A 26,136-nucleotide genomic window follows, 5' to 3' on the forward strand; every position below is an offset into this window, starting at 1 on the left:
TGCGTTTGCCAAGCATTCAGAATAGATACCATGCAGCACCACTGCTCAGGTGGGCAGGACTCCTGGTTAGCAGAAAGGATGTATCGTATTCCCAGAAAAAAAGAAGAGAAGAAGAAAAAAAAGACACCTGGAAATGTCCAGACCTCCTTCTGATAATTACTTGATAGTTGCATTCAGTTTGTGACCCACCAGTTCTGGGGGCTCAAAGATGGCTTTGAAGGAGCCTACAAAAAGTAACTAAGGAAATCAAACCTATTGCCAGAAGACTTACATTCACTCTGCAAAGACAGAGCCTCCTTTTGAAATTTTCAGGGTCTCAAATATTAAAAGAAAATTTTGAAAAGTTCTGATTTAAATAATGCAAAGATTCAGAGGCCTTAATGTGCAAACAGAACAGAAAATCCTGAGAAAAGGAGTCTTTCTCTTGGCTTATTGCTTCCACATAGTATCTATTTGCATTTCTACAACATCCTTTCCAAAGAAACTCATAGCTGTTCTCTAAGACTCCACACTCCCCTCTGAAGTACAACATGGCTTAATCCTGAATTTTCCAGGTGGGAAACTAAGATTTAGAGCCCAGAAGCCCTACCTACTAGCTCTTACCCTGAGCTTTCCTCCCAGACCTTGGAAAAGAACTTAGGAGGTTCTGACTTCTCAACCCCTCTGAGTCTCTAGGCCCCACACTGGCCCCTATTTCACTGCTGAAAAGATGCAGAAGGGTCCCAGAACACACTGAAACACACTCACAAATCAGTGTATTTCCCCAGCTGACCGAGTACTGAATGCATTCCGTTGTACTGATGATGAACTACATTTCCATCACTCTGGGAAAACAGCAAAAGGGATGTTGCTATTACCTTTCTGCAGAGCTCAGGTGATGCTGTGAGTTTGGTATTAGGACAGGATTTGACTGCTTGTTACATTATTTATGCAGAGCAGATTGCTTGGCAATTACGTTTAAAGTACAATCACAGTGCCATTTGTACTTGTTAGGTAAAGAGGCAAAAGTTTTTTAAGGCTTTAATACCTTGAAAAGTACCAGGGTAAGTGGAAATGACTGTGTTCTCTCTTATTAGCTGCACAGTTATTTATACTTTTGCAGATTACCATGGCACAGCGCAATTAGGCTTTGGAAGCACTGTGCAGATTGAGAATTTTCAAGAGCTCTACTGAACAATTAACCCTTAAACACATTAACAGGAATAAACATGCAGCCCACACCCAAAGTCTGCTCCAAACAGGGGCTTTTAAATTAGCTGGGAAGAAAGAAGTATGAGAGACCATCTGCCAAGAAGCTGCTGACACCCAGAGCAATGGCTACAATGCATTGACAGTTCCATCAACTACACTTTCAGCATGTTGTGCAATAGCTCCAATACACCAGGTAAATCTGACACGAGGCACTTGGTGTCCCCCAACCCCTGGCTGCCTTTTTTTTTTTTTTTTTTTTTGTCCTTAGGGTAAAAACCACATAATTCTGTTAAAACCATACCCTTTCCACACCACAGGCAGGATGTTAGGAGCAATCTCCAGCAGGTAGAAACTATTGGTGATTTCAGACATCAAGGAACTGGCCTGCTTAGAGGGGTGGATTTGGGGGTCTTGCGGGGGAGGGGATTTTTTTTTTTTTTTCTAAACACGCACACATACTTACAAGCACACACTCTGTCCAGCAGTGTGCTTCCCCAGGCCAGAACACTCCATCTCCCACACCAGACTAGGAGCATGGCAGGTACATAACACGTCTGAGTCTATCCATAGCAGAGAAGACACCAGCACCTCACTGTGATATCTCTAGTCCTTTAGTGGCTACTGTCCTTACAGCCCAAGGCAACACAGAGCCACTGACAAGATGACCATCTCAGCTCACAGGGCCGAAGAACGTGACTAAGACCAGCTAATATCATATCATGCACTGTGCTGTCCACCATCTGGGACACTGTTCCAGCAAGCATGTACCATCTATAGAGACTGTTCTCATTGCCAGCCTCACAGCAGAGACTCTGAGGAATTAAGAGACTTGTCTGAAGACACTCAAAGGCAAGAATGAAACCAAGCTCTTCTGTGTGCCAGGGAAACGCCCATACATCAAGAAACCCTCTTGTTCACAGACTTCATTTCATTAAAGCAATGTGCTCTTAATCATGTGTCCCTTTTCCAGAAGGGAGCTCCAGTTATCTCAGATTCCCTCCCGTCTCCTCCCCTTGCTCAGCCTCCAGTTTTACAAGAGACAGAGTAAAACCCCTCCATGCCAGTTGCTGTGATTTCTATAATCTGCTTACCTCCACAGTGAGCTCTCCGTAACACTCCCCAAGTTGAAGTCGTAGAGTTTTGTCAGAATGAGAATCACCTAGGGAGGGGAAAGGGAGGGAGGAAGAGAAAGGGAAAAGGAAGAGAAAAAAAGAGAGTTTTCCTTTAGACTGTGTAACAATACACAAGGCATCTGAAATCACCCGAAGGAGAGCTTAGCATTTATCCATTAAAGTTGCGGTATTATAGGATCAAGTAAGTTTACAAAAAAAAAGAAAATCATTAGCATCATGTAACCAGTAACATCTATTTTAATCACAAAATGTTTTGTATTTGAAATAAAACATGCCAACAGGAATTAATCAAACACTGAGGCTGCTCTCTCTACAACTATGGTTATTCAAGGTCAGGGATGGAATCAGATGCGCCCTTGTTAACTCAACAGCCCAATCAGAAATTACAGTCGACTTTTCCTGTTTCTCAAGGTGCTACCACAAATTGGTGAGTCTCCATGGAAAGAACTGGCAAGTTTGTTTATGAAGATCCCCATCCAGCAAAACAGTCCATTTTGCCCAGAATGACCTTTGTTGTTCTCTATCTGCTATCACTGCTTCCAGGAACATGGGACTTTCCACATGCTATCACCTTTCCGCAGTGGTAAAATAGAGGGACACAGGGCATGACATTCAGCGTAGACACTGAGCAAGACAAAATTTCAGCTGTATCTTTAGTGCTCAAGGAGAGTCAGAGCCTTCAGGACCCACTGACTAACTTTCTGGTAAGCCACGAACACTCCCGAGTCATGCCTTTGCAAAACCGAGGTAGGAGGACAGGGGAGTTAAGCAGTACCTGGGGGACCACAGGGGAATATAACTTCCCTCTGATATCCTTGGTGCTCTGACCTCAGATTTCACAGGTAAATGTAATCCTCCTAGTCACCAGCTACATTGCCCGGTGCCCTTCTTTCCCAGAAAGGCAGCTATGAATTCTGATAACCTGTGAGCCTCTGTGAAAGCTCCCAGGCTCAGATGGGATGGGAACTTCTGCAGAAAGAATAGAGGTTCCTCAGTGGAAGTTAAGAGCATTTGAGCATCTTCTCCTTGCTTTTTTAGCATAACTAATGTCACACAGTTCATTCCCTCGGATTCTATGGGATCAGCCTCAGGAAGAGCTCTGGGGCATCTCTTCATTTTGGTTTTGCTTCAGTTTAACATTTCAGCATGGTTTCCTCCCTGCAGGATTGAAGAACAGGCTAGTTTCCCTTCCATCTGCTTGGTCTGTGAAAGCATGTAGGGCAATTTTTATTAAGTACTTGGGGGGGTTTGTTTTGTTAAAAGGTACTTCACAGTTTGGCTAAAAGATGGGTCCAAATGAGAGATGTGACCCAAAGGGTTGGGTTCATTAATGTTTTCCTATGCAACAAGGATCTTTACTACAAAAGGCACATCTCCCTCCCTCTTCCTCCTCACGCAGGAGTGGGACCCACCACACCTTTCATTTGGGTTTCCCAGCTGAAATCCTGCTGGGTGAGGAGTTTAAAGCTTTGCAGAAAAATGCCAAAGAATTAATCAATATCACAACGGCTGCAGCAGTCAGTTACTGTCGGCATAATACCGGGAAGAGATCTGTTCAAATTGTAAGGGACCTTGGTACGTGACTATGCAGTCAGTGCCCAACTTAATGGCTTTAGAATAGATGCTCTGAGCATCCCTCTCTCTACTGTATTCGCTTTCCCCATCCCTGATTGCATTTTGTCCCTTTATTTCCCCACGCAGAGACCTTTATGAGGAAGATAAAAGCTGAGCTGCTTCCAGCAGGGTGTGAAAAGAAACCTGCCAGGCAGATTTCAGTCAGCATATGCAAGCCAATGTCAGCCTAAACCGATGCTGTGCAGTGGGGAAATAAGGACAATATCCTTTTTATCGCAACTTAAACTCTGCGCACACCTTTCCATACAAAGGGGCATAAGCCAGCTGCAAGTTGCAGCAACCAAAGGTTGTATACCTCCTCCCCTTACACCAACTGAGGGAAGCAACGCAGCCTGCTCCCAGCTAAAACCTGATGAGAGTGACATTTTTAGGATGCTTCTTACATTCCCACAGACAGGACCCCTCTCGAGAGACTCTAGGAAGTCATGCACCACAACACAAGCCCTGCCCTGCTAGAAATGACACGCTTCTTAATGCTCACAACTATGGTGAGGTTTCACAAAGTTAGTTTTCCAGTTTCAGAGCCTAATCACATTGAAGACAGCAGGATGACTTCTGCTGAGTTCAGTGGATCCTGGATCCAGTCCTAAACATATTAAATAAAATCTCCGTGTCCTGGTCAAATTTCAACAGAATAATTCTACCTTAAGTTGCAATTACAACTCAAGGCAGCATCCATACTCTCCCAGCTCTTTGTGTGCCTCTCCCCAGATCTCCTATGCCCTATATATTTGAAGATGTCACTTATTTATTATCAACACTGCAAACTGCAGGATAACACCAGCTTTGCAGGAGTGGGTTGAATCCTACTCAGCTCCTGGGTATAAATCCAAAGTAAAAACATGTTGTTTAGTACAGCTTTTCTGGATTTTTGCCCATGATGACTAATAAAAATCCAGCTCTGCTTGTTGTTAATGCATGGAAAGCAAAAGCATGAGCATCCTTTTGCAGTTAAGTCTCACAAAGGGTCCCAGGAAATAGCAGGAGTTGCCTGAGGCAGTGGTAATACACAGTACAGTCACCCACAGCAAGCCATCCATAAAATCACTCACCACGTATGCCCAGGCCAGGCAATGCTCTTGCACCACAACCACAGGTGGCCTCTAACCTGTCCTTCCTCGCTTTTGAGACCAAACACTTCAGATTCAATAAAGGTAACTCATGCAATGGTTTGGGAGTTTGAAAGCCAGAGAGGATTGGAGAGGCTGAACACACAACCTTCCTAAGAAAAACTGCAAAAGCACATTCCCCCACAACGCTGCCTCGTGAGACGACGGAGCAAATGTAACTACTAAGGAACTGTCACATGCAGTTAAGACACAAATCAAAGCCTGAAAGGCACAGCTGGTTCACGAGTTGTTTTCATGAGGTGCTTTTGACAGAGCATTGCAGAGACTTCAAAGCGTTTCAAGAGGCTATTCTGAGGCCTCCACTTCATGTTGCCCCAACCGTGCTAAGAAAATAGAAGCAGGGATATCAGGGGCCGATGTGGGCAAGTACCAGATTTTCTAAGATGTTCTGTTATTTGAATGTTTTAGTTGAAAAAGAATGGAACGAAACATAAGGAAAATTGGACATATTTTCCAAAACTGAATTCTGACAGGAAAAAAAACGAAAAAGAAAAAACCCTCATTGATTCAAGCCGAGACATTTGATTCCAATTTCTACTTCGTAGTTGAAGAAGCTTGGCTTGTTTTTGTCAACACTAACAAATAACCATGGCTTTTCTGTGCCAAAGTAATTTTGCATTAAAATCTTGATGGTTTTAGTTTTAAAAGCTGAATTCAAATGAAAATTGGAGATTTCATATTTAATGTACTATTTCAAAACAAAAATAAACATTTTCTTCCCCTGAACTGAGGGAAATCTAGAATTGCTACCCCATAGAAAATACCTACTCTTCAACCTAAATTAAGATGAAAACATTTTGCTCTGGGGAAAAGAAATGAAAGCGAAAAAAGTTCCAAGTGATATTGATTCAGAAACAGCAAAAACTTACACTTTTTTTTTTTGCATTCTTTAAATCAAAATAAAGAAACACCCTTATAGTGCCAAATTAAACTGTTTCTGTTCATCAAACTAATCTCCCCCAAATTAATTTCAAGTCAGCTCAATGCTGAACTGCATTTTTCTCCAGGGTCATACGGCTCACTCCAAGGAATACAGCTCATGTGAAATTTCCCCGTCTCCTGTGGGCCAGGCTCCACACAGCCACACTGAGCTTCCCAGGGCACCCTAGGCACAGGTATCCCTCAGGGCACCAAGCAGCTCAGCTGGTTGAGAATGAAAAAAGGGAAAACCGCCCTGCAGAACAGAGTGGGGAAATAGGCCAGACTGAATTACTACTCCCTTAAGGCAATACAAACCCTCTGGAAAATGCAATTTCAAGCTGAGCTTACACAAAACTAAATGACCTGAAAAATTCAATAAACTGTTTTGGTTTTCTAGACAGAAGTGAGGATGGAGAAAGGATAATCAGAAAAAATATTTTTTCTTTGGAAACAAGTGCAAGTCCTGCAAGAATCTCCTTATGCACTTTATTTTACACACATGCCTCTCCACAGTCCGTATGTTTTTGTTTTGCAGAAACTACACTGCCTGTTAAATACCCTGCTATAAGGCTTGCATGACAAAAATGCCAACACCTGTCAATTATTTATCTTCAATGGCTTATACTATAATACAGGTTAGGAGTCTCTGGCACTGAGAAATCCTGCCATGTCACTGTATAGTATACTGAACCACTAAATCCAGGTTTAATATGATGGACTACTTCTCTAAAACAAGGCCAGCAGGTCTCCAGGACTGCCCAATCCAGCAGCCTTGAGTCTTGACACAACTTGACTGGCATGAAAGCAGAAAAAAATATAACCAGAAATGGTAGCGCAGGTTTCATTCCACGTTGAAAACACATCCCTGAAGGGATCCCTGTTGTTCAGACAATTATTAGGAATCTCTAAGCCCATAAATCACAAAAGTGCTCAGAAGCTCTTCAGAGTATTCAGTGGTGTAACAATTTTCATGCCCATAAAATTTTACTATGAAGAAAATTACTTTCGCTCATTAAACCCTCCTCCAGATCCTGCCAATTCTAAACTGGCAAAGTGCTTTGCATATACCCCACAGTGGAATATATAACACGGTTTCCCACAAATTAGAGTGTAAAGGCATTGCAGTTCCTTCAGCAGGTTGTCAATGAACTTCAGGACAACCAAAGAGTGCTACATCAAAGGCAGTCATGTTCCTGCATCAGGCGATGCTGGTACTAGAGACAGAAGAGAGAAGAGCATAGCAACCAGAGAGAATAGGTGGTCATTTCAGGTAGACATCTGAAAGGCCAGCGCCAATCCATTTCATGAGATTCATCTCCTCTGTAAGTGATCCTGCTATATCAGCACAGAGATTAATACAGCTCATCAGTAGCCCTGTTCACATATTTACAGAGTGTAATTAATAATGAGCAAAGGAATGAGCACTGGGCAGCGCATAGCACAAAGAGATAGCAGACAGATTTACATGTGAAAAATGAGAGCATTCCGCCCACTTGCTCTGGCATACCAGGGTCTCCATTTCCCGCCTACAGACCTATTTCCACAATGTTTGCAACCTTTTCTCCCCCCCCACACCAGCCACAGGAAGATTGTCTGCAATTTTCATCTGCCTTTCCCCAATTCATATGACAGCAACAGCACCCAACAAGTAAATTTAAAATGTGAACAACCACAGGCTGCTGGGAACCACTATCAGTAAATTGTTCACAGCTGAAGGCAAATTGGCTTAAAATGTTCTGGGACCTAAAAAGCCAACAGCACTGCTCTATGGAGGTCACTAGCTGTTTCTTTCTTTTTGTTTTGAGGGGGTTTTTTTGGTGGTGGTGGTGATGGGTTTTTTTAAGGCACAAAATTAATAATTAAAGATTAACTGATCCACAAACTCATGGAATTCTTCAGGGTGACAAATTTGCTAAGCAAGGTGGTCTTTCATATAATTTCTGCATTCAAAGCTAACTCAGGTAAAAGTCACCAACATCAGCCTAATTTTTCCCACATAAATGCTTAGAAGATGGGAAGAGGATCATTTACATGCTCAACATACATTTGCACCGAAGTGTGTGGTAGGTTGACCCCAGCCAGCAACTAGGCACCCACCCAGGCACTCGCTATCTCCCCACACCAGGGGGATGGAGGAGAACCAGAAGAGCAAAAGTGAGAAAAACTTGTAATTGCAGACAAAGACAGTTTAATAAGTAAATGAAGGGGCGGGGGGGAACGACAAGAAGGCAGTCACTGAAAGATAGCTACTTTGGAAAGACTACTCCACAGTTGTTATTGCTAAGCATGATATTATATGGGACAGAATACCTCTGGCCAATTTGGGTCAGCTGTTCTAGCAGTGCCCCTTCCCAAGCTCTTGACTGCCCCTAGCCTACTTCTATAGCGGGCAGAGTGAGAAACACAGAAAACCTTGACACTGTGCAAGCATTGTTCAGCTATACCTAAAACATTGGTGTGTTATCAACACTGGTTTAGCCAAAAATTCAAAACACAGCATGACACAGGCTGCCATGAAGGAAATTAACTCCATTCCAGTACAAGTATTTTCCTAGATCAAGGTACAGTGGTTCTCAAAAACAGTCACTACATAGCCTGGGTCCCACCAAAATCACTTCACATAAATACACCCTCAAAAACATACACATACATGTGTGTGATCACACTACACAACATCATCATCCTCATTTACCCTGGAGGTCTAAGTGCAGTTGCCAATACCCAAGAGTGCCATCTCCAGTTGCAAGAAGCATATAGCATTATTACAAAGCTCCCAGGTGAGGAATTTACATTCCACAGGTGTCAACAGATTCTGCAAGCATCACCACTGTGAAACAAGGCAAGTACGGTCATCTTTGTTTTACTGATGAAGAACCAGAGGCAGAGAGAGATTAAGTGTTTCTCTACATGGGAACACTCAGGAAGAAGAATCCAAATCAACTTTTAGGAGTTTGGTTCAATTCACTTTGCAAATACATCAGGAAAATCAAATTAAAGACCACTTTATTCTGAAAAAGAGTCTCCATCCAGGAATTTAACATAGCTGAAATAATCTACTTCAACACATTTAGTTAATTTAAGCTAAAAAGCATCACCTGGAAGATAAAGCACCAATCCAAGTTCACCCACAGTAACAGAACAATTAACAAAGACAGGAACACATACACCTTAAATACCAATCTACCTTCTTTTCCCCTGCCTGGTGAGCATAGCTGAAGAAAACATGTCTCTAGATACTAGCAGTTAAGGAATAGCATATCCTAAGACAGGAGAAGAAAACAACAGAGGTACTAACAACAAACACAGGCCAAATCCTGCCCGCTGGAAATCAGAGCAATGCTTTTGCAAGAGTAAAGTGATGCCAAACTAAGCAGCAGCAAAGGACTTTTTTTTTTTTTTTTAATCTCTAGAGAGAGAAAAATGATCTGTGGGTGGCTTCAGGCAGTGTAGGCAAAAGAACCCTCTGAAATTGAAAGAGACAAGTCCCAAGATCACAACACAAAAGCAAAACATGTTCCAGTGAACTTGTGATCTCTGAACAGCTGAGACTGTCAAATTTGTCCTCAAAACAAGAACCAGTAACTAAAAGAAAGATATTTTCCTTTAATCCGCCTTTGCCTGTGTTGCTTTTCACTTTTCAGTATGAAAACTGCCACCATATGCTCCTTCTGTCCCCTGTCCTCTTCCCTTTCAATGTAAATCAGGCAGCAGAATAAGCAGGAGCCAGAGCGCAAGAAGCCTTCCAATGGATTCCCCTGGGACGCTGGAGACAGATCACATTATCTTCACAAAAGAGCCCTTGGGATGTAAGCAGCAGTTTGAAATTCCCATTTACAGGGCTTCCAGTGAATGAACAGAATCTGATGGGGGAAAAAAACCAAAACCACTACTGTGCTTTGCAGAAGGAACCAGCTCTGGAAAGCCCAACTCCCTCCTTCTGTGTGATTACCAGCAGGAGCAGGGCAGGATTCTTGTATATTGGTTCTCTGCTTTGGCAGTTCAAGGGTAAGCCCAGCCTGTCAGAGAAAAAGCACCGGTTGGCATCAACACTGAGACAGACACCTCTTCCAGAGTCATGGATTTACCTTTCTGGGCTCACACAAATCTAGAAAGGACTTTAAATTGAACCTGACAGGGTCTCTCATGCTTTTGGTTTTAAACATTTTGGTACAGGGACTGTAATTTAGGATACATTCAGAGGTGCCTTGCACATAGAAGTTCATGCCATGGTTGTGAATGCAGCTGAATACCACCACCACCACAGCAATGACTAATGCTTCCAGGACTCAGAAGTGGAATCTAACTGTAAAGGTTCCCAATAACATGGGAAAAGAAGCCAGATTCTCCTCCTCCCAAACCACAGATTCCAATTATCAACGAAATGAGGGGTATTCATAGCCACTAGCTGTATAGCGTCTGCAGGTCAGCCACATTCCATCTCCACTACAGATTAAAAATTGGACAATATCTCTCACGTAACATTTTTTCCAAGGAATCAGAAAAAACAAAAACATTGGTAAATCCTGTCTCAGTTTCAGCAAATATACCTCCTGCATACCTACATGCTTACCTTTACTGCACACATACACATACAAAAAAATTACAATCACATTCTTAGCACCTCGTTCCTAAAGAAATAAAAGAAAGGCCTCCAGCAAGGTTATCAGGCCTCAGAGAGCAGCTGGATTCTGTCACAGAGGCTGCAGTAGAGCCCTAAACATAGCTACCAAGTCAGATCATAAACCCTTTGTCCTCTTTTTGGGGCGGAGAGGGGGGGAGGAAATCACTCCATAAAAGCTGAGTATTATTAGAATTATTAGCCACACAGCATCAAGAGAGAGAGTCTGGAAAAGGCATGGTGAATTAGTCACCTTTTTAAGGACAGCAATAAAACACAGGAAACATTTAAGTAGAATTCCAGACCATTATGAATAAACTCACTGGAGGGGAGGGTGGACACACCAATGCTATCAGCAGCTTTCGAGTAGCGCTAGTTGGAGAAGTCAGAGACAGAAAAGACCCCCCAGGTTATCTGGCCCACCCCCCTGACAAGGTAGTTGTGCTCCACACAATCTTTCCCAGCTCTTCATGATGGCCTTGCAGCACATAAACACACATTCCCACCAGAAAAGACATCTAGATTGCTTAAAATAACAGAAGCCTGAGCTTTATCTCTGTGTAACTCAGTTAAACATAAATACAATCTCTCCTGGCAGGTAGTGATATGATTTAAGGGTCCCCTATCATACATTATAAGAGGTGATAGCAAAGAACTCATAATTTATTTTTATTGATTCAGCAACCCATGCTGGATCATATCTCCCGATTCTTACCCTTTGCTAAGAAGCCTCCACCAAAGCCTTGGGAAATTTAATTTTATCTTTTTTTTCTCTTCTCCATCTTCCTTCTAAAGCTGCTGCATGCACATCTCTATCTAAGTTCAAGAAGAAAATGAAAAAAGGCCCCACTTACTTTGCTGGCTCTGTTCTTGTTCCAATTATCTCCTGATACCATCTGCGAACCAGCAGATTTTGTGAAGCAATTTAACTCTGTGGAGTCACACACCTGCTGAAGGGCCATTTAAAGCTTTTGACATGGGGACCTGAAAAAAAGGAATAACTTGAACTCCAAGTGTGGGTACACTACCTTCACAGGACAGTTTCCAATTTTTAAAAAAAAAAAAAAGTTGACAGAAGGTAAGACGGCACAGTCCTTTGAGATGTTATAAACTGCCAGGACAGGTGAGGGTTTTTCTTGAGGACTGAAGGCAAGACTGACTTGTTCCACAAAGGAAACTAAACAATGTGGGGAATTTTGTGTCTAAGCCACTTCTAAAAGGAAGAGAGAAAAAAGCTCCCACAGAGCTGATTTTTCAAGATAATTCAGGCTGCTTATTGTTCTTCCATTTCAGATTCCAGGCTTTACTCAGGAACTCTCACTCCTCACACGCACGCACTCGCTCTCTCTCCCCTCCCCCGCATATTTACATATGCATATATAAATTTTACTGATCATCTTCAGATTCCAATAAGCAACTCAAATAATTGGCATTGAACAGAGCATGGGCAAGAGATTCCCTCTCTCCCAAGGACAGCAGATGGGCTAGATAACCTGCTGAAGTCCTTTCCAGCCTCGTGTCTGTGACCCAAAGATTTACTTGTTCATGTGAAAATGCCTCACTGCTAGCTCAGGAGAACAGCAGCAGGGAACTAGGTGCCATGCCACAGAAACACATGCCTTTGTGCTCCCTAAAACATGGAGCCGTGCCTTCAACATGACAGCAGGAGACGGGTGCTGGAGAAGCCACCATGTCAGTAGTGCAGTCTGGTCACTGGCTTGGCACTCAGGTGGGGAAGGGCATCAGAGCCTCCCCACCCTATTCCCAGCTTTGATGCCAGCTTACCCACCTGCAGAGAGATAATTTGTGATGGCAATGTTATTCTGAGTCAATATTACTCAATTTTAAACAATATTACTCTGAGAAAACATCCTTCTCCCTCCAGAGGAACCAGTCCAAAAGTTGGAGTTTCTCAGATGTTACCATGAAAGGTAAGGATGTATTTGTTGGGAGACAAGCCCTTGCATCTCCTTTTAATGGCCAGTTAAAAGACCTTCCACTCCTGGAACTAGATCTGTATTATCAACAAATCCAAATACCTTAGACTTTGGCTTATTCCCTTCCTCGCAATAGCCCAGGGAAGTAAGGACTGTTGCAATTTGCCAGGTGACAAGTGTAGGCACAGAGGGGAAAAAAGGCAAAATGCACAAATTGTTCTGTTATGGTTACCGAAGGTACCAAAATCCAATACTTATATTTTCCCCCACATTTACTACCCGACCTTGAATGATTGTAATATCATTAGTATAAACCCATGATTTAATCATAATTCTTTAAATACACCTAGGTAGAGTATTTATAAATATAATTAAATAGTAGGGAAAGTGAAATACGAGAATCATCACAGAAAGAATAAGATGAAAATATAAGTGATAGTTTAGAATATATGAGTAACTATCACAGGCAACTTGGGTCAGTCAGGCTGAGCAGGACACAGGATCGGAAAGTGCTGGAGGTGAGACAAACATGAGTCAGGGCTCTCCACAGACAAAAGGTCAGAAGCAGTAGTTTGAGTACTAACTAGCCAATTAACATATTTTTTACACTATTATAGATTCAACAAAGATGAAATGATCTGATTATCTTATATATTAAGGTAATAAAAACGTGGTCTATCCAATTGATTGCACTCTTCTGACCTTGAACCTACATTTATGCAGCAGTTGCTATCTGCAGATGCCCAAACCTACTTTGAAACTTAGTGGCTTCAACAGTGGTAAGGTTAAACTCTGCCCCAGCAGCTCCTATTCCTACTGGTATTCCTTTGAACTAATCTTTACTCTTGATTTCAATAATCTTTATTATCTTTATTTTCATTTTTATTCTGTATTCATCATGTGCATACATTTCATGATCACTATAGTGCCTGAACTCATTGTGCCATAGCTACATAGCTTATTTTTTTTATTATTCTTTGTGTTGTATCATTAAGTAGTTAAGCAAAATTATTTTCTTCTGTTGCTGTGAAAACACACTCTCTCTGGGTAATTTCCTTTCTTTGTTCTTGTGCAGAGCAGCTCTTTGCTCATGCCAAACACCCCTGAAGCCCTGACGTTATCTTCTTTGAAGGGCCTAATCAAGCAGACTTTCATGAAATCTGTCTCACCAAGTATTTCCAGAAACTGGGCTGGGAACGATTCCTCTGTGTACATCCACCACATTGAGCCAGCCAGATGTAACATCCTCCGAAGCACACTAAAACAACTTCTGTTCTTCCTATGGAGTCCAGAGGAACAGGTACGCTAACAGCAAACTGGCCTATGCAAGACACTAGCAACAGCTTCCATGATACGCAATAGAACGGAGGCTATAGAATTCTTAAGTTCAAGATTCAGCTTCTCCCTTCTTTATGAGGCATCCAGGCTTGCACACCATCCCCTCCTGAGAGCAGCCCTAAGCACCATGGGGCCAGAGCTGTTTGGATTCCGCCTGATAACCCACAGAATTATATGAGCCAGTTGATGGACATTCACAATAGGCAGGTGCCATGGAGTTCAGCTCTGCCTCCAACTGACATTTAACTATTTCAGATTGCAGCTACATCAGCAAGAAAGGAGAAATACGATCTGTACCAAAATAGCCTGTAAATAGCCTCACCCAGAGATAAAGTGGCCTCCTAGCAAGTGGAACAGGAAAGTGAGCAGGTGCTCTACTGCCTGCCTAAGAGAAGGAACACACCGTGGTTTCTCCTCCTTCATGCTTGGCCACATAAAGACTTCAAAACTGTGAATTCAGGGGACTGATGGGATGCCTCCCTCCACGTCAGCTGAAAGCACAGGCCCCTAAGATGCCCTAGCATAGAAACCTAACTTAGGGCTAAGGATTCCTCCAGGCAGCAAGAGGCTACAACAGCCACACTCCATGGACATAGCCCTGGGATATACCCAGGACCTAAGAGGGACAGTAAAGGCAGAAGAAGGACCTGAACCCCCAGTTCAGAGCTTTGGTTTGTCACTCAAGCCAGACAACCCATTTTCCTAAGCAGCCAGTTACCAGTTCTGTGCCTGCCAAGGGAATAAAGCTTTGGAAGAAAGATACAGATAATACAGAGTGAACATTTTTCCCCATCTGAGTATTTCCTAAAGACAGGTAAAATATATTTGCTTAAAATCTGACCCTGTAGGAAGGGAAAAAAACAAAACAAAACAAAACAAAACACTTCCCCCCCCCCCCAAAAAAAAAAAAATTGTCCTCTTAAGGACTGGCACCAGCTTCAGGGCAGTGGGGGGGAGCATGAAGGAATGTGTCAGGAACCACAATAAAATCGTAACTTTTGGTGTCGGCCCAATATTGCAATTTTGGGGGGCAAATTAAGAAAAAAATTCATTCATCTGTTTTTGAGCTCTGTAAGAAAGAAAATATATTTTTCCCACTTCAGAAATTCCTTGTGCTAATGTCTACATGGGGATATGTGGAACAGCGCAGTTAAAGCTGTCAAGGGCAATTTTTCTTACAGACTTAAGTGTTCCGTTACTTAAAAAAAAGAAGCTGAGAAAAATAGAGGAACTTGAATTCAAATCTCCTTTAATGCAACATTATGGCTGAGAATTTCAAAGCTATAAAAGTAAGAAACTCAGAAGTATAGATTCTACATTATGCATATGGATTGTATAAAAGAAAAGAGGCAAATCACCACTGCAGAAATCCAAAGCATTATTGACTTTTGCAATTCTTTTAGGGTTGGTTGGGGCCCAGGGGCAGTTGGTCAGATGAAAATACCTACTCACTCCATACTGCAACCCTCACTGCAGTAGAAAACTGTCAGGTTTGACCTTGTGAGATCACTCTCTTTCTCTTACCTAGGGACCTAAAAAATTCTTTGTTTGGAAAAAATTCTTGCCCTCTAGCCAACAGAGAAATTGAAGCACAGTCTTCATTTCAAGCCACTGTCTATATCCTTCCTCATAAGAATCATGGTTATGACAGCTGGGATTGCTGACTGACATTTAAACTGGGACTGCTTTTAAGATCAAGATTTGGGATGCTATAACCCAGGAGATAGATCCCTTTCACTCTTGCGTGACTAAGGATCGATTTAAATGGAATGCTCAGTGCTTTGCTCTGCCAGCCCCTGCATTGGCTCTCTTCACCATCACAAGAACATCTGGGACCCAAAACCTGGATGTAGAAAAGGGAGAAGAGACAGAGCCTTATATTTTAGGAAAATACTCTGTAGCCCTGCAGAGTCTCCAGAGGACCTTCAGGGAATTTCACATACACGGGCTATAGGGTTGTCTTGCACATTGCACTGAGATATCAAAAACTGCCCAGCCCTGCAGAAGGGCTCTAAACAATATGAATAGTCCCACTGACTATTCCTGCATTGGCATGTTCTCAGTTGAGCTCCAGAAGTTTCTCAAAACTTCCAAAAATCCTTATGCCCCTTGAGGAGTGCAACAGGGAATGGCTGTGCAGTGAGAAAAAGGAAGAATGCAAATTGACTAAACAAGATCTGTAATGGTCATTATGCAATGTCTGCAATAGCTTTGTTCTCCTCTTTACTGTCTCAAGAGCCTTGGATTTCTATTGGAATAATCTCTTCTCCTCTCCTTCATCAGTCACACCACAAGGTCCTGTCTTCATGAATGCCAGGAATTCACAGGAGCAGGACTTCAGACACTCCCCACCCCCTTGTCACTCCTTGCCATACAGTCTCTCTAGCATCTGTTATGACTATGCAATAAAACCCAAGACTGGCACCTGCTCTGAAATGAAAACATGGGCTGGAGATGGGCCAGGCACACCAGCTTGTCCTGTTTTATTAAAGCCTAGACTAGAAAGGAGCAATAGTCTCTAGTTGTCTCTGGATGGCAGTAAGGACAGAGAGAGGTGACAAGGCTTATCTGAAGGTGAAATTCAATCCCATTCTCACATGACATGAGAACAAAATCTTAAATAAGGCACTAGGGAATAAATATGCCAATTCCTCTTCAGGTAAAGCTAGGTCATCTCCACAAGTTCCAGTGTGAGTTCTCTCTCTGTGCTGTGACCCTTCAGTAAACAAATCTACGCCCTGCTCCAAATTTCATGATGCGATGGCTGCAAACCCACCATTAAGAATAATTCTAATAACCACAACAGTCTCCAAAACAGAGGACTATAACATAAGCTAGATCCAAAAGTCTTCTGTTCTGCCTTTGTGACTGTGCAGAAGTTCATCACAACAAGTACCTGCTCCAAAGGGGAAATAAAGTTCAAAGACAAAGAGCAGCATGCTTTTCATGAGTAAATCTTGAGCTGGCGAAGGATTAGAGCTCCACATGTTACCAGAGGCTGAAGCACGGTGTGGACCAGAGGTGTGATTCAAGCTGACGGTGTCAGGGTGTCAGCTCTGTGCAGGTTCTTTGTCTTGCCTGGCAAGATGCACAGGTGGGAAGAGGTGAGCAGCAAGTCTTTTAAATAGCTGCGACAGACCAAAGAACAAATCCAAAGGCCCGTTTTGCCTTTGCTGTTTTATGATTGTCCTTTCACACCGGTGACCATCTACAAACTACTTCTTATAAAGCACCTCCCAAAACAGAAATATTTCTCTGGGCCCTTTTACAGCAGGACTGACAGCAAGTGCTCCAAAGATAATCTTCAGCAAACCTAGTTATTGGAACAGTGTAACCTGTTGCAAATTCACATATACAACACAGCAGAAGGAAGGTACTTTCCACTACGGCCTTTCAAAAGACAATTGATACAGGTCTCTCCAGTAACTACACCAGCACAAGACTGATTCCAACAGCTCCACAGACCCCCACGAGACTACTGCAGTCAGAGCAGCTCTCATGAGAAAATTGATGCTACAACAAACAGGCATCAGGGGCTCAGCCTTGAATCAAGCTGTCAGAGCACCACAGAGTCCTCCACTGTATAAAAGAGCTCAAGTAATCTCTCATGGATTGTTGCATTTTGTTTTTCTTAAAGCCCTAGGTCTTGGAGGCCAGTGATGACTTAAAACAAAGCAACAAAACAAACAAAACAAGAAAACCCCCAACCTCAGTTCCTACTTTTCTGAATTCAGAGGATGACTTTTAAAATGCACTCAGAACTCTTTTTAAAGTCTTTGACTTCTACTTCCCAAAACAGTGCACGTCATATACTTTTTTTTTTCCTTTACACACATGCAGAGGCAACTGTTTAGCTACATATCTGTTTTTAACCATAGATGCAGCTACATAATGGTTTTAAACTCCATTGCACTATTTTTTTTCTCTGCCCAAGAAAGACAGCAAATTGACTCGAGATGTTTTAGATGCCTCAAATTAGCAATGCTACGGTCAGAATGGCACAGAACATTCTTGAACAGTTACTGCTAGTACTTGCAGGTGCCATGAGCCCTCCACATTCAAGAATACTGGATTTACAGTCAAACATAAAGGAAAAATAAAACCAACTTGATTCACACACTCTTACATCAAGAGAACAAGGGGTATTTTTAGAGCAACAGCTTAGCATTCGCAGCACGTGTGGCATTCTTGATTAAACAAGAGATCCGCACGAACATCATAAACCTGTAATTTTATTGGCCAAGCGCTATGGAAACAATTTAGAATACACGGATTGCAATGTTAAGCAAACTGCAGCCCATGTATAACACCCATGAATTATAGCAGTTTGGCAATGAGCTGACCAGTTGCTTCTCACGGCCTTTAATAACAATCATCCACATCTTCACAGCACAATAGAAATTAGAGATGCAAGAGGCCTATTAGCTCATCCAGAAAATACAGGATTGTTCCCCATGGGATAATTGCTAATATTCTGTCCAAAGTAGATTTAAAGCTGTAAAGCAAGGTAGCCTCTTTAGCAAGATTACTCAGAGTGGCTGAGAACTCAGTTTCATAAAGCTTTTTCTAGACATTAAATTCAAATGTTTCCTCTCTTTAAAAACGTTAAAGCTAGTCCAAGGAGCCTGGTCTCCTTTGGATTCCCCCCTAGTCAGTCAAGAGAGGGGAGAGTTGGTCCCTTTTTGCCATAAAGCAGCAGCATATAAAGACTGACCTTCTTTGGCTAACAGCCTTCACAAACAGTTCTCTGCTCCACCCGGATAGTCCTTGCTAGCTCTTGTCCATAACAGTGCCCTCAGCACCACTTCTTCCCTTTGCTCCTACACAGGTGTGTAGACTTACGCCCTACTTTCCACCTCAGAAGTCCTTTGGCCATATATGCATGCATGATTTTCAATCTAAATATTCATTCAGTAAATCAGATCCTCCAACTCACTGAACACTCCCATCACATGTCTGTGTACTACATTCACTTCAGCCATACCTCTACAACAACATGTGGCAACACTGCCAGCCCAAGGACTGGCAGCTCCAGTGCAAGGGACAGTACCTACCTTACTGTGTCCTGTACTAGGGCAGGGGCTCTGGCACAAGGCTGTGCCTAGTTAAATGGCCTTGCTACAAACAGTGTCAGTCATGGCTCCAAATACCAAGTGTATTTCCACTGCTCAGTAAATCTCCATGCACTGCATCAGCCCCTTGGAGAGTCATAGAATTAACAGAGAACTAATAAATGTACAAGAAGAACTCGGATGTGTCTGAGAGGGAGGAAAAAAGGGTATTAGGAGACTTGCAGACATAGGAAATATAACAAGTATACGACAACCGAGGCTAAATCCAAAGCCTTACACGTGTCACAGTCCAGCACCCAACACAATGGCATCTTGCTTCACGCCCAGGAAAGCCGGTAATGCCATCATGAGAAATTGCATGCAAGAGTGAAAACAGCAATGTTTAACACTAATTAGAATTTCAACAGATCCAAAGTGATGAAACAAAAAGTCTTCAGCCTGTACATGTTAGGTCAGTAAATATTATCACCTGCTTTTTAAAAAACAAGAAATGAGAAGGTGAAATGATTTTCTAAATGACAAGACAGAGCTGGAAGCCAGGAGAAGGTGCCCCTTAACCCCATGCATTCCATGAAAAGCCCTTTCAAACTATAACAACAGTTACTAGCACAGGGGTAATGACCCCAGTAACAATTTTGACAAGTTTTTCAAGCCAGGGACAAAGGAAAAGATCATGTACAAATCAAGCTTCTCAGCTTTTACATCTCTGACTTTATTTCCCTGAGAGAAGTTTCTTCTGCACTTACTTCTACCACTTTTCAAAAACTTTTAGTAAAAACTAACATGCCCATGGCTGAGAAACCCTCCAGGATTGCCAGCCACTTGATCCCAACTCTTACACACACCACAAAATTCCCTGCTATTAACTGAATTTTTGCTAATGTTAGTCATATTCTTCTTGCTTAACGTAAGCATTCAATGAGTGCCCCAACCACTTTTCTAAAATAAGACCTGATCCCGACTATCTTTGATATTTGGCAAATCAGGATTTCAACCAGTCACCTGCATACACTCACTCCATGAGCTCGTTACACTACCATAGGAAGGCAGGACTAGCAGGGACAACATTTTGTCTAGAGCAGTCCACAGAACCTCATTTGTCCCCGCCCTGCAAATCCCAAGATACTTCTCAACTCTGAACAAGTTTCAGAGCTTCACTGCAAAAGCCAAAACAAAACAAGCAAAATTCCACAAAAAAATCTTGTAATGTACCATAGGAAGACAGAAAAGTCAAGGGCACTGCCACTGTCCTCCATTTGTGAGATCATGAAGAATCTGAGAAATGCCAAGATGATTGTCTGAAGTGGACCACAGAGAGCAATAAATCACGGCATCTCTCTGCTCCCTAGCTGAACGACGAGACGCTTTTTAAACATTCTGCTATTTTAACACACTTTCCATAATGCATTTTCACAATAAGAATTGTCAAGTGTTTGGCTTGTATTAGCTTTTTCAGGTAGAGATCAGGGAACCCGAAGAAATAAGATGTATAGAGAACAAGAGCAGAACTAACAGTTCTCTATTATAGAGCTCCCCTGTTCCACTCAGAAAGTGACCATGTTACAGTGAAGAGTGATGCTTATATATCTAACATGGTACTATAAAATCTTTCAGGATGAAAATCACAAAGAAACAGTGATTTATTATTTCTGCCACAAGAAAAAAAAATATAGTTTGAGGATGTAAGAGAAAGTTCTTTTCAACCTGAAGAATTACCTTCCTTTTGGGAAAGACGAACCACCCATAATGACAGAGGAAAATCTTTGGAAGTAGTAGCAGAAAAAGACATTAGAAGTGGCAATCACCATGTCAGACACACTACACTGCAGGGAAAGGGAAGAATAGCCAGATAATGAAATTACAGAGCATTGAAAATGTCAAAGAGCGACAGTGCTCTACCATCATTCACGGGTTATATGAGGCATTAACATGCTGATATCCCATTCCAATGACAAAGATGGCAACAAGAACAGTAAATAGTCCAAAATGAATCTGTTGCTGAGACCAGGAATTTAATGAAACAGGGAGACGGGCAGAAAATGAATCTTACTTTCACTGTGCAGCCTTCAAACTGGAAGCTGCTGGCCCTGTTCAGAAATAGTAATAGCTCAGGGACGTGTTATTTGACTTCCCTTATCTATGATCCCCCTGTACTTATGAGTCATCATCACAAAAAGGGGCGTCAAGTCTCACTAACAAGCACCAACCTTGTTGGCAGGCAATGACACACAAGCTGCACCAAGGGAATTTCCAGTGAGGTATAAAGGAGGGGGAAAAAGTCCTTCACAGTTAAGGTGATCAACTGCTACATCAGGCTCCCAGGGAGGCTGGAGGATCTCTGTTCTTGGAAGTATTCAGAACTCGACTGGATAAGGCTCTGAGCAACTTGACCTAACATCACAGCTTGATCCAGCTTTGAAGCTGATCTGAGCAGGAGCTGGTCCAGAAGACCTGCAGAGCTCCCCTTCCCCCCCCATCTAAATCACTCTATGATTTAGTGAGTTCTGCTCCCTTCAAATAGAAACACCATTGATCAATATGAGTAGCACAAGCAATCATGCAGCAGTAAAGCCAGAGGACCCCATGTCTATCACTTTTCTAACTTGCTTAAGATAGTTGATCACTATAAAAAAAAAAAAAATCCTCTACCACCATTCCTTCTATAAAAAGGAAAAAAAAAAAAAAAAAAAAGACAAGTGAAGGTGAGTCAAAATGTACTGTTTATGGAAACCCACTTTTGGAGACAGTCTAGTGGGTTGTAACACAACTTGGGACAAATGCAAATGAACTGTCAGATCCCAGACAGCTCCATGTGGAGCCAACATGTATACCTCTACACAACCTCTTCAGATACGGCAACCCAGAAGGGCAGGGCAGCACCACGCCAGCAGTACCACACAAAGCAGCCAAGGTTGTGCTAGGACCATTTCCTCTGCAGTGTCAGACTGCAGGAGAAATTCTGCACTGTACCCCAAAACTACAAATTCTGAGGTTCTTCCTAGGTCTGGTACAAAAATGGTCCTATTGTCAGCCCAACCTAATAAACTCTCCTATTGGACAGCTGGGAGCAAGACGGCTTCAAAAGGTCTGATAAGGTCAGAGCTAAAGAGCAGTTGATAAGGCTATCTGGCCTCCACACTGGTTTCTTACAGAGCTTGGATCTTCTGTTTCAAAATTGTATTTCAGAACAAAGTTCACCTAAATTTAATCAGGAACATGTCTTTGAAATATAAAAAGCAAAATTAACAAAAAACCCATTCACTTAATTTAATCTGGAAAACATAAATAAAGTGGTTTCCTCATTCTATCATGCAGATGCAAATTTAATTTCAGATCATTCAATTTTCTTTCCATAAACAAACAAGCAAAAAAATTAAGCATGGGAAAAGAAACCCTTGGAAACACTACCTCTTATCACAGATAGTACGTGCCTCCCTCTCCCTGCTGGCACATATTACATTTAATACTATAGTTTTCAAAGGCTGCTGGAATTCAGTCTGCTAAAGGTGTGCAGTAAATGAGGCTTTGCAAAGTGCATATGTTCAGTAAGCGCGAGTATCTGGACATCTGTACACAGGGGTGATTCATTGAGAGATGTGTGTAGGACAAAAGACCCATCCCTACCAATTTCAGGAAAGCCAAATTTTCACCACGGCTTATTGGCAGCCAACCTGCCAGACAACAAACTTAACCAGCCTATAAATCAAAAATCTTTCCACCCACAAGACCATCATTCCTTCCCTGCTACACAAGTGGATTTTGCATCATGCCCAGAAAGTAAAGTTCACCTGTTGCCTGATTGGTGTGGATAAGATCTGTCACCTCAGGGCATTCTTAAATACGCCCATCTCGTTCATTACAAGGGTATAATGTTCTTCTCTCTCCACTGAGCAGCAGCCATGGATCATGTGGCAAGAGGCAGCCTTGGAGGTAGGTAGATGGATGTCCAACCATTGCAAGCTTCATGGTCATATAACCAATGCCTTATGGAGATCTATGGACAGACAGTACAGACCTTGGCAATGTCTTTGTGACTCAAAGCCCACCTGCCACAGCAGCAGAACAAATGAACAACAGACAGCTTTGAACTGCCTACATTCCTAGCGATACCTGAAGTGTCTTCCAGCAACATCCAGGACTGGCTGAGATAGCACTTACCTGTCGAAACACATTGGAAACAGCAAACCACACCTTTTGAACCTAGAAGAAGTTTCACATTCCACCTATTGCGACACTGCCCCCTCTACAGGAGTCACTCCTGAGATTTGAACAACACACGGATTTGTCTGTGTGCCTTGCATTTATAGAGCTCATGAAGCGACTGCCCAACATGGGCACTATGTCAGAAGAGGAATCTCTGTTGTGATTGAATAAGGTGAGTTTGCTTTAAAATCAGATCACACCTGCTTTTCCACTGTGTACTTAAAGTCATCAAGATGCTGCACAACTCAAGATTACTCTGGAGCTACCCTATAAGGAATGTAGCACCTAGAGATGCAGAGTCCAGACACTTCAAACATAGACAACACAACACATTGACAATTTCAAGTCATTTCTAAAAGTTGTCATTAGAAGGGGAATGTGAAGCCCCCTCTGTCTTGCCCATATTTGATTTCTTACACAGATATTCTCAATCATCTTCCAAATAAACATCTGACATGCAGCATCAGCCTCCTGCTTGTTAGAAGTATTGCTATCCTGCACAAAGCTGTTGGATGCCCAGCCCACTGGGGCTGTAGTGGCTGGCTGACTTTGCAGGAACATCAGAGAGCAATAACACAACCTGGACGGTGTGCAACTACAGCCTTAGATCGAAAGGACGTGGCAGAGAATGCCAAAAATAAGTAGAAGTCACAAAGAACGGGGGATTTCACAGTGCACTGCCACTGTTCCAGCTTCATTACATTACTCTCCTCCCCAGCTGGAAATTCAGTCTCCTGTCTCTGCCCCCGGTCCCCACAGGCCTTGTTGCCACTTATTACCACACAAGAGCAGTCACCGTTTCTCCCCTTGCCATATGTAGCTTAATCCAGTCCTTACTGCAGCTTTTCCTGCACAGCCTACTTAAGCTTGTTTTTCTTATCATTTCTCCTGCAGTCTGAAGTAAAGATGTAATCACCATAGCTGCAGCGTTATCCTCCAGAAATTACTTTGTCACAGGGAAAAGTGCAAAAATACAATTACTTGCTTTAGCTACAGTGGCTTAGAGGGACCCAGTTTTGAAGTGCTTCCTATTTAACAGGAAAAGACTGAAAACTTGTACCTATATGTATAGCAATCAGAAAGTACTTGTACGTTTCCTTAAAGAAAACCCATGAAAATGGTACCAGGTCTTATCTGCCAGAATTATATAGGACTTCTGTCTCAAAAGCCTCCATGTAGTCATATTGGAAAAAACGTGACAAGCCACCCCAAAGGTTCTTGTTATTTAACAAGCCTGAATGAAAGGCCAAGCTACACACCAATTCTTGCAAATCAGGATGTCGTTGACACTGATAGAGATGCAACTGGAACCAAAACCTGCTGCCACTACCGCAACAAGTAACAAACCTGGAGAATCATTCAGGTTTGGAAGCATAGAATAATTGAACTAGTGAGATCTGGAGAGGCCATCTAACTAATCTCCATTCCCCAGGCAGGATCTACTTTCTCTGAATCACTCCCAAGAGATATTTGCCTAGCCTGTTTTCAAAGATCTCTGATGCCAGAAACACTACAACCTCCAAAAGATCTATACCAGGCTTTACTCACTTTACCATTATAAACCTTTTCATATGAACTACCCTTCTCTTTCTTGCTGCATTTTAAGCATATGATTTCTCATCCAATCCTTCACAGATATAGGGAAAAGTTTATTACTTTCAACAACTGCCTTTTACATTCATTTTATCATCCCTCTTCAGTTTCCTCTTCTTTAGCTAAACAACTCCCATCCATTCAAGATTTCGTTATAAACCAGGTTACCCTGTGCTTGAGCATCTTCATTCCTCTCTTTCAGGTTCTCTCAAAATGATCTTTAACTTTCTTTAAGTGAACTTAGACTGGCCACAGAGCTAATGCTCAGGCCTTACTTGCACTGAGTGCACAGAAAGGATTACTTTGTGCGTCTTGCAGGCTATATATAATCCTGCTCATTGAAGCAGCAGGGGATTTGCTTCCTGGAAACACCCTCCCACCTGAAAGACCTGTCCTCAGTGCACTGTGGAGTTTAGCTGCTAAAGGAGTGACTGACAAGAGTGAGAGCAAGCTAGGGGAAGGGAAAAGTTGGAGTAAATGTTTGTGTATTTGCTGGCAGGCCAAAGAAGGTAACATTGTCAGGACTGTTGTGCAGGGGGAGAGAGATTTTCAGGAGCTAATAACTTCTCTTCGAACAAAAGATGAACACACTTCTGGGATAGGACAAAGAAAAGAACCAGCTTAGTAAGAGGCAGAAGGGTGAAGCAAGGCAATAGTAGTCTAATAGTATGGGTGAGAATCAAAGCCAATCTGGCTTTGTGTGTTAAGTACACAGGAGGAACAAGTCTTCCAAGACTACATGCCATGAGACGGTGCACTAAGGAAAATCAAGTACATCACACACACAATGCAAAAGGGCCTGACCCACAACATTCAAAGCAGGAAGCCCACTTCCTCGCATTCAGGGTATTAAACAGGGTTCTGTTACTGACCCCTTTCTAATACAATGAGGCTGGATTAGCGTCTGACCTGCTTTGTTTCAGAAGTAAAAATGACACAGTGAAGTCTGCTGGTCTAAGCAGCCCAAAAGAAAAGCCAGAAGACACAGCAGAGAAGCTTATAGGTTCACATGCAAGCAACTGAGAGCCCAGTCTAGACTTATCTTCCTCTTCTCCCTCCTCCAGCCCAATCCAACTCCTTTTCAGGCCTCAACAAATATTTTAGTGAACAAATTCAGTGCCACATAGTTGTACAGATATTTCAGCAATGGGATTAAAAGAATCCCTGTCAAATATGGCACTGTCATATCACTGTCACCCTGTCTTCACATAGAAAGGAAGCAAGAAGGCAGGAAGTAACATGAAAACACAGCCACTGGGCAAAAACCAATCAAAGACAAGATGCCAATGCTAGAGAAAGAGCAGAGAAGTAGCTGGATTATGCTCCCATATGCCAAGCTCTGGAAAGGCCAAAGCAAGTTTGTCA

General features: G+C 42.4%; 1 protein-coding gene across 1 annotated transcript in view; it reads right to left on the reverse strand.

Annotated features, from left to right (window-relative positions):
- The window catches only part of SORCS3 (sortilin related VPS10 domain containing receptor 3), a gene marked incomplete at both ends in the record, with an annotated part of 312,909 nt that overhangs the window by 208,898 nt on the left and 77,875 nt on the right, over positions 1 to 26,136 (reverse strand). The window contains one exon of the mRNA XM_082311355.1: positions 2,283 to 2,350. Within this exon, the coding sequence (XP_082167481.1) occupies positions 2,283 to 2,350 (68 nt within the window). The remainder of the gene's footprint in view (positions 1 to 2,282; positions 2,351 to 26,136) is intronic.

This window comes from Platalea leucorodia (genome assembly GCF_965183815.1).
Source record: "Platalea leucorodia genome assembly, chromosome: 4".
NCBI classification, from domain to species: Eukaryota; Metazoa; Chordata; class Aves; order Pelecaniformes; family Threskiornithidae; genus Platalea; species Platalea leucorodia.